General features: G+C 42.8%; 1 protein-coding gene across 1 annotated transcript in view; it reads right to left on the bottom strand.

The window, feature by feature from the left end:
- The window catches only part of ssh2b (slingshot protein phosphatase 2b), a 71612-nt gene extending 63306 nt beyond the window's left edge, over window positions 1–8306 (bottom strand). The window contains 1 exon segment of the mRNA XM_034178195.1: window positions 7941–8306. Within this exon segment, the coding sequence (XP_034034086.1) occupies window positions 7941–8003 (63 nt within the window). The 5' untranslated portion in view covers window positions 8004–8306.
- Between the last annotated feature and the right edge of the window lie 3952 nt (window positions 8307–12258).

The raw sequence follows: 12258 nt of genomic DNA, 5'->3' as shown, positions 1-12258 counted from the left end.
AAAAAATGTTTCTAGTCTGGTAGTGCATTTGCGTTGTTTTTGTGCCATAGTTTCCCCATTACTATAATTACTGTTTAAAAATGTGACATAAAATTCTTTGTAAATTTAAAAAAAAAAATGCTAAAATAGCTACGTTGTATGCGTTTTGTTTGTGTACGATAATTTCTCCCAAAATACGATCATTTTGAGGTTTTGGTACGATAGTTTCATATTTCATATCTGGCAACACTGCTCCGGTGCAGAAAAACAAGAAGGGCGGGGTGGAGGGCTTGCGAACAATGCTGTGCGCCACACTTACAATAAACTGCACACCCACACAAACACGCACACACACCTTCACAAATGACACTAACATCCTGCCTTTTCCTCAAAAATTACTACATTTATGTTTGCTGTCTGTCTCTGTACTTTTCTGTCACTTTTGCGCTCTTTTTCATACTTTCCCTTGTTTCAAAAGTCACCGAACGCACTGTTGGAAAGAACGGGTTCTTGGCTTGCTGTCAAATTTTTCAGAGTGAGGGCTTATATGAGAACTTACGGTAATGAGAATCAGCGGCGCACTAGTTTTTTGTTTTTTTTTCAGCGGCGCACTAGTGTGAAACTTCCGTGTTTTTCCTTTGCGTTATGACATCACAGGCTTACGTTTACCGTAATACACCATATATATCATTGGAAATCTTTTTTTTTTTTTTTTTTTTTTGGCAAATTAGGTTGCCAGATACCTACAACTGCATTATTGATGAAGAGAATAGATTATACATCTTGGTTGCAAAAACTTTTTTTTTTTTTTTTTTTGTTAGCTCCACAAGTATTTTTTTGTTGTCTTGTTCTCTCAGGTGTAGGCCTATAGAATAGATTAGTGATTTTGGGTGCAATTTTGTTATTTAAGCTATTTGTTTGTTTGCCTACACACTTAATAATGTAAATAAAGTGTTAAATTATTCAGCATTATGTCGTCATATGTTATGTATTATGCTGTACTTGTGCGTCTAATGGTATGAGTGGGTTAGGGGGTGGTGGTGGTGGGCAGGGGGGCCAGGGGGGGTATTGTCCCTACCAAAGCTGAGACCAAACCTACGCCCTTGCCCACAGCAGTATTTTTCTTGGGCATAACCCACAACAGAAAGCTGTGCCTTTTCTGGCTTCTGCCTTCGGCACAATTATTTCAAGGGGAGGTGATGGTGTAGTGGTTAAGCGTTGGGCTCAAGACCGAACGATCCTCAGTTCAAATCCCAGCCTGACCAGAAAATCACTAAGGGCCCTAGTTGCTCCCAGTGTGTAGTAAGTACCTTGTATGGCAGCACCCTCACATCGGGGTGAATGTGAGGCATTATTTGTAAAGTGCTTTGAACATCTGATGCAGATGGAAAAGTGCTATATAAATGCAGCCCATTTAATGTCCACTATTGTGAATTTCATCTGTTTTTGTTTGTTTGTTTTATTTTGAGGACATCTCTTATTTATATCTCAAAGTATTTCATCTGCTCTGTTCAGCGCACCTATTGTCCTGAAACACCAAACAGGCGTCCTTGTATAGAGAAATAGAGGTGTGGCAACTGGCAGATTGCAGCTCGCGGACACGCGCCTGTTAGATTAGAATGGATCTGACTCACAGACATACACAAGATGGTGACAACAAAATTGGCCAGTAAACACCTGTTAAGAATCCAATGGTGACTTTACACAGGCACTTATTTTGTGTGGAGAGTAAAGCCCTATTCACACCGGCGCAAACGAAGAATTGCGTATTGTGGCGTACCGTCTACACTGAGTTAAGTAGCTCTACGCCCAGTTTAAGCAGCTCTACGGAGAGTTTTTGCTCGCTACGCAGCAGTATGCTGAGGTCTATGTACGTAGAACACAAAAAAATGAAACCTGTTTCATTTTTTTTCTGTGTAGAGCGCTGGACGCAGAAAGCACACAGTTTTAAGCAGGTCTGCACAACACGGCACTACTGCATGCAAGTCTGTGCGACAAGGCGCTACTGTTCAGATCCAAAAACTGAGTGCGTGCATCCAGAGTGAATCAACTGGAGAAGATGTGTAGCTTGAGTGTGTGGCTGCATGAGCCCGCAGCGCCTCTGTGTGCTCACAACACGTGTGTGTGCTCACAATAGGTAATCGAAACAGCAGGCTTTGGGGGAGTCTCTCTCTCTCTCTCTCTCTCTCTCTCTCTCTCTCTCTCTCTCTCTCTCTCTCTCTCTCTCTCTCTCTCTCTCTCTCTCTCTCTCTCTCTCTCTCTCTCTCTCTCTCTCTCTCTCTCTCTCTCTCTCTCTCTCTCTCTCTCTCTCTCTCTCTCTCTCTCTGTGTGTGTGAGTGAGTTGAAATGGCAATATTATCTTTTATGGGCTGTGACCGTTGCAATCTGTTTCATGCAGACAGAGTGTTTCATTCACACACAGATTAAATATTAGCTGCTCGCTTCAGTCCAATCCATCATCACAGTCTGATGGACTCATATCCATTAAAGCTCCTAATTTTGGAAAACAACGTCTGAAAATACTTTTAATTCCCTTCGTGGCTGGAAATACAGCATTTTAAAACAAGTCCCTCTGTGGTTTTTCTGCTCCAAGTGTGTTTTCTCAGAGGATGCCGGTGTCGTGCTCTGATCACATCTGACCAGACAGAACTGCTGAGATGATTTAAATATTTAAAGCGGCCGTCAACCGTGATCAGGTCCTGAAGCGCTGTGATGACTTTTAAAGCGTGGTTGCTGTCAGTGTGATCAGACACCTGATTGCGGTCAACTGGCGCTTCAATATTCAGGTCATCACAGACCTGATCAGATCAACAGACCTGATCAGGAAGCAACCAGCGCTTTAAAACTTTTTAAGAGTCACAGCACTTCATTCATGGCAGCGTTTACCACAGCCAGACTCTTCAGCATTCTGTACACAATGATAGTGATCCACCAACACACACACACAAAAAAAAAATCAATAAAATAAAATAATGTTAAATTACTCTGTTTCTGACCTGCACCACACCGTGCAGTACTGACCTGAACCACTCGGTGGAAACGGTGCTGTCGGCATACACTGGTCATCAAGGTGTGACAGCTGCATTAATTTATGCCAGCGTTTTTAACAAATGGTTTGACAGAACAACCATACGCTACTATAAGCAAGTCTAGGAATGCAATCATGCGCCATCACACACCAGCCTGCACAGGGAACAGACTCTGAGCTTTGTGATCTGATGTTACAAGCCATAACGAGACAGCAGTGTGTCCCGCTGTACGTCGGAAAACATGAGTGCCGTTTGCTTTTCATGAACCGTTTTTAGAACAGAGCGCACTTCCACAGAGGCACAAAACAGCAGCTATGGCTACATAATGTAACGCAACTGTAAAAACCTCATGATACAGTCCACTGTTTTCCAAGCGCGCAACGTGTTCTGCACAGCTGGCAGGAGTGAACTGAAAAAGAGTTGAATAGCGGCAAGGGCTGCACGCATACATTAAAAGCAAACATATACAGCTGCGAGTAAATCCACGAACGCAACAACACGCAGGAAAAACGCAGAGTACGCGTGCATTTTGGGCGTACTCTAAATGCAACACAACGCAACTCTACGTTTGCGCCAGTGTGAAAGCGGCTTTAGAACATTTCTGCCTACATATTATTAAATGAGGTCCATTGTTTTCATTAAAAAATAAAATATTCTGCCAACAGAACAAGTGAAAATTCACTTAAAATTTCTAGAAATAAGGCTTTGAAATTGCCTGAGAAAAATCATTTGGACCCTTATTTTACTAGAATTAGAAAGTAAGTGAGTCCCTTTGGCTGCTCCCTTGTTTGCACTCAGGGTCGCCACAGCAAATCCAAGGTGGATCTGCATGTTGAATTGGCACAGGTTTTACGCTGGATGCCCTTCCTGACGCAACTCCACATTACATGGAGAAATGTAGCAGGGATGGGATTTGAACCCAGAACCTTCTGCACTGAAACCAAGCGCATTAACCACTTGGAAAGTATTACATCTTTTACAAACAATCTTATGATGAGTCAAACCTTTTTGTTTTATCTCAGATGTACACAAAACAAAATGTTTGAGACCATCGCTTAAGATTTTTAAGATTTATTTATCTAAAGACAAGTCATTAAATCTTACTGAAATTTTACTTAAGTTATTGTCTTCCATCAAGTATAGATTAGATGTTGTTGTTGTTCAATCCGGCTAGATTAATAACTCAAGACAACTAGCACTGCATGCATGCAAATTATGAAGTCTATTAGAAAATATTACAAAAGACAGACTGAGACAAAAACTGAACTTTCAGAAATTTCAGCAGAAATGGTAAACACTTTGGAGGACATGGGCAAGGAAGTAAAATGAAGTCAATCCCCTGGCAGAGACACCAGTTTATCCTCCACTGCCAGTAGGAAATACAATTTTAGCCTGCAGTGGCAGAGAACATTCCCATGACTCATTTTCAAGGACAACATAAAGTACTGCACATCCTGCAACAGGCAAAAGCAAGTGGGGAAACTTGCCATTTGTTATAGGGAACTCTCACATTAAACGCAAGACAGAAACAGTAAATTGGTGAGGCATGCACTGTGCAGAGGTGCATTTGTGGCTGGAGAGGAGAGGGGGAGAAGCCAGAATATAAAATAATATTGCATATGGTCTTCTTAAAGAATTGTTGGTGTGTGTCCACTTATTACCTTACATAAGAAAAATGGAGTGGAAATAAATCCAACATATGACAACAAAAGGTACGCAGAAATGATCACACAAATTACAGACACAATAAAATAAAGATCTGAAAGCAGCACGACATCTGTCCAGTTTGATAGACTGAGACAACGATATCTCAAACACAGACCGTGGAACTGCGTACGTTCTTGGAGAACAGAGAGCCAATGGACCTTCTGGTTGGACAACAGAGCCATGAACATTTTTATGCCCTTAAACAGAACATTGTTCCTTTTTCAGCACAATTTATTTTAGCGCAACATTTTAAAGTCCAAAACAATATTTGTAATTAATGCTGCGTTTACACATAGGCAAGACGCGTTACGAATGTCATATTTGCGTCATTCTTGGCACATTCCTGACATTCTTAATGTGACTTAAAGCATCTGAATAGGTTTCTTAATAGTGCGTGTTGGTGCGTGATATTCGTGGAGCATGTTTTTGGCTGTTAAAAAAACTTCCACGAATATCACGCACCACCCTCATTTCGCCTCATGTCGTGGAGGTCGCAACTGAGCGTGTTGATCCGTCTTGATTAGTGGTGATCCTTAACAGAGTGCGACAGCCTTCTTCTCTGACGTGCGCACAATTAAACCCTGCTGCACCGCATTGTTTCATTGCTGCGGTATGCTGAAGAAGGACAGAGACGCCAAGTTGGCTAAAAGTCTTGTTCAAATGCTCCTCAGCATGCTCCTGCAGGTGTTCCACCTGCTGCATGTGCCTGATGTTTGGGAAAACGAGTGAGACGAGAGCTGCGTGAAGCCACGCATCTGATTCTCTCCGTCTCCTCCTCCTCTGTGCGCCACTCCATGGCACAGAGTCCAACTAAGCACGCAGTCACAAAGTTCTTCAGCTGGGGATTTTGAGGAGCAAACTGGAGAGATCTGAACTGTTCAGCAACTGACGGTTGGATGAATATGGTTGTGTGTGGAGACAATTTGCTTCATTCACAACACGACAGAACTTCACGATGCACTGAACAGCTCATATTATTCTTGACCTTGCATAATGGTTCCTGATAATTCTCCCAGCAACACATGCCATTAATCATAACGCGTGGTAACAGGTTGCAGCAGTTCCAGAGGACACCTGACGCCTCTGCCTCGAATCATCTCATTCGTGATCAGCGGCCAAGAATATATACTTCGTGGCATTCGTAACTTGCCACTGTTATGTGTAAACGCAGCTTTAGAGAATGGAGTGTTAATCTGGTTTTGCTCATTAAAGATTTTATGTTTTCTTTCAAAGGGTACCAAACAGTCACCAAGGCCGCCTATGATGCATTCTGTCCAGGGGATGGTGCACATGGGGCCTCTATCACCACGGGCACCTGTGAGCGTGTGATTTTCCACCTGCAGAGTGAGGCAGGAAGTAATATAATCCCAATCCACTGAACGCCTATAGGGGTTTGTAATCACAGTGAATTATTAGCATCACTGAATTATAAGTGCAAAAATGTTCAGAAATAAATGCTATATGAGAAAACTAGCTAAAGCTTGAAAATCACCTGTGGAGGTCATCTTGAATTTCTAAGTGAGCGCCAGGATTCATCAGGACTTTTGGTATGTTGTTTAGGATGGGTTGGGGCACCATTAAGCTTCAGTTTGTATAGTGTTATATAGCAGAAAATACCAAAGTCTCAATGCTTTTGAGCTACCTGTAAAAATTTATTTATACAAACATATTTTACACAGCATTTTTTTTATCAATTCAGGGGGTCAGAGTATTAAAGTTCAAAACTTTGCAAAATAAGAACCACCCTAATCTTAGTCTACCATTTGTCAGCAGCTGTTGAGTTCAGTTCAGTGTGATGTTACACATCCTGAGGGCATGGGTTCTGACATCCAGACAAGCTCATGAGTAAGAGGGCCCCTGTTGACCATCTCCAGCCAGCCTGATGGGGATTACTGTGCAGGATAGCTGGGTTCGATGTTTAGGAGGGAGACAGATGACATGGTCATACCATCTGACTCTTAGAGTGTGGTGCTACTACTGGATGCCTTCAGTCATAATGAGGACATAGATATATGGACTCTGGAATCTATCAGAGTGGGACTCACTCAATATTAAATTAATCAAATGGTGATCTGGGGAAATTTATCGGGACATCCATAATTGCTTTCCTGTTGCTTAACGCTGATAAATTATACCGTGGATGTAGTTTTTCTGGCCGACTGATTATGTTTTTTTCCCCACTCTGTCCAAGGTGCAGATGACATCACGACGTCATGGACTAGATTTGCTGCCTGCATAGTTTCTGAAATGGCCATGGAACGTGGAATGGACTCTGCCGCAGGAACAGGCCCACTGAATGGCATGAGCACTACTGGATGACCCCTGCCTGGACGCCTGCATGGACTTCGTGTCAAATGCATCTTCTTTTGTTGTGTTATGTTGTGCTTTGTAAAACTTTGCAAAAATCTTGTAACTGTTAGAATGACCTAAGCAGAGGGTCACCCATCTGAGTCTGGTCTGCTTACGGTTTCTTCCTCAATATCATCAGAGGGAGTTTTTCCTCACAACTGTGTTGCCTGTGTGCTTTCTCTAGAGGTTGGGAAGGTTAGACCTTACTTGTGTGAAGCGGCTTGAGGCAGCTTTGATGTGATTTGGCGCTATATGAACAAAATAAACTGAATTGAATTCATAGTTCTAAGGGCTACAGTTTACAGTGAAATCCAGGAGTGTACTTCCAGGTCAGTGTACTTCCTGGTCCTGAGGTGCAGGCTCCCTTATAGAGAAGCAGAAAAAAAGAAGCACCTGCTTTTCTGCTTTGCATGAACGCACAAACAGGGACAGGAAGAGAGAGAAACAGACAGGTAGACAGACACGCTGAGACAGGAAGACACACGTCCACAAGTTCTTTTACATACCGACACAGCTCATAACACGCCAGTAAATACACACATCCGTACCGGTAACAAGGCGCTTATTACACGACATATTCCACCCCCACTGTCATAAAAAGCAACATTTCAACTTTCATTACTTCCGGCTGAATGAAAACACAAGCAGAAACTGCGTCGTATTGCCACAAAATCAACGGTATAAAGAAAACATGTCAATGTATGTAAGCGAGCAGGATACATCAAAAAAGATGAGCGGATATATTTCACGCATGCGCAAGAGCACAAAGGCAAGGCACTTTATCGCAGACAGCAGCCGATAAAAATAACTAAGACAGCGGAAATCCAGCCTGGCAGGTCTATAGAGGTTGTGTGATGAAATAAGAGCGGCTCTCACCGACACACAGGGGCTGGAGCTGGTGCTGGGGGTCGGTGAACGCTGCACGGTAACCAGCGCCATTCAGCGACCGGGAAGCGGACACCTGAGCGGAAGCGACGACTCCAGCATACTTGTCGGTGGAGACAGAAAAAGCCAAACGAACCCGAGCTGGGTTTATTTCTTTTTTTAATTTTCCCTTTCTGTTTCTATCCTTGGCTTTTGCTCTCTCGACTCCGTCTCTTTCCGATCGTGGATAATTTGACTACTCCCCGGCTGTTTCCTCCATCGGTGCGCACTGCGCATGCGCAGGTGCTCATCGTTTGTCAGACCCGATTAACCGTGTGAGTGCTGGATGTAAACAAAGAGCATCATCTGTGTCACAAAGTCTAACAAATGTAAACAGGATTCACACCATACAAAAACGTGTTAAGGAATTTTTTATGTCTAAACTTTTAGTTGATAGTCATCAGGATTTTGTTTGCTATTAATTCATTTTTTTTGTTTGTTTTTATTTTACGAGGACCACAGTGAAATAAGTGTTTATGCTTTTTTGTGTTATCCTCTGCAATTTTATATCTTGTATGTATGTATTTTATGTACTTGTATTTTATTGCCAAATAAATCAAATAAAAAAACAGTAAGTCTCTTAGGCTTCCCCCTTGGTTTCACTGCGGGGGGGGGGGGGGGGGGGGTCGCCACAGCAGATCCGAGGTGGATCTGCATGTTGATTTGGCACAAATTTTACACTGGATGCCTTCCTGGCGCAACGCCACATTACATGTAGAGAGTGCAGGGGGAGCCTGACAACCGGAGGCTATGAACTGGGCTGGATATTGGCCTCCATTTTGGAGTGAGATTTCCCCCTCCCAAATGACCAATAGAAGAGCAGCGCTTGCACCCCATCAAAGTGAGGCTGACGTCAGCGTCTCAGCTGCCAACCAATCACAGGCTAGGAGAGAGAGGCCAGTATCTGGCTCAATTATAGGGCCGGTTGTCGGGCTAGGGGAGGGGTGGGGTTTGAATTGGGAACCTTCCACACCTGAAACAAGCACACTAATCGCTTGGCCACGCCCCTACTCACATAACATAACATAACACAATTTAATCTAATATAACATAATACAGGCAGGGGTGGTGGCCAAGTGGATTGTGTGTTTGGTTTCAGTGCAGAAAGTACCCAGTTCAAACCCCACACCTGCCACATTTCTCTCTAAAAATATTAGTCCTATCAACCTTACGTTTTCATGGCGTTCATCCTTGACCTAAAATATATAAGCATACCTAACGGCAAATGTCAGCTCTCCCAGTTTCCCTGTGATCGCAGCCATACACACGCATGCACGCATATGCATACACAGAGGCCACTTGGCTTTTAATATATAACATAATATATTATATTACAACAAAAAATTGCCCTATACTCATAAACCAGCCCTCATGAGATACAAGAAAAAATAGGGCTGATAAATCATACACTTGTCCTATCAATTTTACTGCCCTGGAAAGAACAGAGCACTGGTGGTTGGCTCTCACTGCGGTATTGTATCACTTCCTGTTCCGGAGCACAGCGGTGTTTTGCTGTATCTGTTAGCTGTTTAATCTGCGCAGTTAGATTGATCTAGTTAACTAGATAATGATTTGTTTCACGGTGTAATCTTCATGTGCCTTAACTAAAGCACTCCCTCTGCTGAATCACCTCTAAATTATTTACACATTATTCACTTTGTGTGTTTGTAGGAATCCGCTAGCTTAGCGCAGCTACTAGCTCTTAGCCGGTTTAGCATGGCGGCTTCTCCTGTCTCTCCTGCACTTTTCTGCTCTGGGTGTGAAATGTTTAGTTATTCCTCGGCCTCCTTTAGCAGTAATGGTACTTGTAATAAGTGTAGCTTATTCATAGCTTTGGAGGCCAGGCTGGGCGAATTGGAGACTCGGTTCCGCACCGTGGAAAATTCTACAGCTAGCCAGGCCCCTGTAGTCGGTGCAGACCAAGGTAGCTTAGCCGCCGTTAGTTTCCCTCTGGCAGATCCCGAGCAGCCGGGAAAGCAGGCCGACTGGGTGACTGTGAGGAGGAAGCGTAGTTCTAAACAGAAGCCCCGTGTACACCGCCAACCCGTTCACATTTCTAACCGTTTTTCCCCACTCGACGACACACCCGCCGAGGATCAAACTCTGGTTATTGGCGACTCTGTTTTGAGAAATGTGAAGTTAGCGACACCAGCAACCATAGTCAATTGTCTTCCGGGGGCCAGAGCAGGCGACATTGAAGGAAATTTGAAACTGCTGGCTAAGGCTAAGCGTAAATTTGGTAAGATTGTAATTCACGTCGGCAGTAATGACACCCGGTTACGCCAATCGGAGGTCACTAAAATTAACTTTGAATCGGTGTGTAACTTTGCAAAAACAATGTTGGACTCTGTAGTTTTCTCTGGGCCCCTCCACAATCGGACCGGGAGTGACATGTTTAGCCGCATGTTCTCCTTGAATTGCTGGCTGTCTGAGTGGTGTCCAAAAAATGAGGTGGGCTTCATAGATAATTGGCAAAGCTTCTGGGGAAAACCTGGTCTTGTTAGGAGAGACGGCATCCATCCCACTTTAGATGGAGCAGCTCTCATTTCTAGAAATCTGGCCAATTTTCTTAAATCCTCCAAACCGTGACTATCCAGGGTTGGGACCAGGAAGCAGAGTTGTAGTCTTACACACGTCTCTGCAGCTTCTCTCCCCCTGCCATCCCCTCATTACCCCATCCCCGTAGAGACGGTGCCTGCTCCCAGACCACCAATAACCAGCAAAAATCTATTTAAGCATAAAAATTCAAAAAGAAAAAATAATATAGCACCTTCAACTGCACCACAGACTAAAACAGTTAAATGTGGTCTATTAAACATTAGGTCTCTCTCTTCTAAGTCCCTGTTAGTAAATGATATAATAATTGATCAACATATTGATTTATTCTGCCTTACAGAAACCTAGTTACAGCAGGATGAATATGTTAGTTTAAATGAGTCAACACCCCGAGTCACACTAACTGCCACAATGCTCGTAGCACGGGCCGAGGCGGAGGATTAGCAGCAATCTTCCATTCCAGCTTATTAATTAATCAAAAACCCAGACAGAGCTTTAATTCATTTGAAAGCTTGACTCTTAGTCTTGTCCATCCAAATTGGAAGTCCCAAAAACCAGTTTTATTTGTTATTATCTATCGTCCACCTGGTCGTTACTGTGAGTTTCTCTGTGAATTTTCAGACCTTTTGTCTGACTTAGTGCTTAGCTCAGATAAGATAATTATAGTGGGCGATTTTAACATCCACACAGATGCTGAGAATGACAGCCTCAACACTGCATTTAATCTATTATTAGACTCAATTGGCTTTGCTCAAAATGTAAATGAGTCCACCCACCACTTTAATCATATCTTAGATCTTGTTCTGACTTATGGTATGGAAATTGAAGACTTAACAGTATTCCCTGAAAACTCCCTTCTGTCTGATCATTTCTTAATAACATTTACATTTACTCTGATGGACTACCCAGCAGTGGGGAATAAGTTTCATTACACTAGAAGTCTTTCAGAAAGCACTGTAACTAGGTTTAAGGATATGATTCCTTCTTTATGTTCGCTAATGCCATATACCAACACAGTGCAGAGTAGCTACCTAAACTCTGTAAGTGAGATAGAGTATCTCGTCAATAGTTTTACATCCTCATTGAAGACAACTTTGGATGCTGTAGCTCCTCTGAAAAAGAGAGCTTTAAATCAGAAGTGCCTGACTCCGTGGTATAACTCACAAACTCGCAGCTTAAAGCAGATAACCCGTAAGTTGGAGAGGAAATGGCGTCTCACTAATTTAGAAGATCTTCACTTAGCCTGGAAAAAGAGTCTGTTGCTCTATAAAAAAAAGCCCTCTGTAAAGCTAGGACATCTTACTACTCATCACTAATTGAAGAAAATAAGAACAACCCCAGGTTTCTTTTCAGCACTGTAGCCAGGCTGACAAAGAGTCAGAGCTCTATTGAGCCGAGTATGCCTTTAACTAGTAATGACTTCATGACTTTCTTTGCTAATAAAATTTTAACTATTAGAGAAAAAATTACTCATAACCATCCCAAAGACGTATCGTTATCTTTGGCTGCTTTCAGTGATGCCGGTATTTGGTTAGACTCTTTCTCTCCGATTGTTCTGTCTGAGTTATTTTCATTAGTTACTTCATCCAAACCATCAACATGTCTATTAGACCCCATTCCTACCAGGCTGCTCAAGGAAGCCCTACCATTATTTAATGCTTCGATCTTAAATATGATCAATCTATCTTTATTAGTTGGCTATGTACCACAGGCT

The sequence above is a fragment of the Thalassophryne amazonica genome, chromosome 9 (assembly GCF_902500255.1).
Source record: "Thalassophryne amazonica chromosome 9, fThaAma1.1, whole genome shotgun sequence".
In the NCBI taxonomy this organism is placed as follows: Eukaryota; Metazoa; Chordata; class Actinopteri; order Batrachoidiformes; family Batrachoididae; genus Thalassophryne; species Thalassophryne amazonica.
This window is presented reverse-complemented; position numbering and strand designations above follow the sequence as displayed.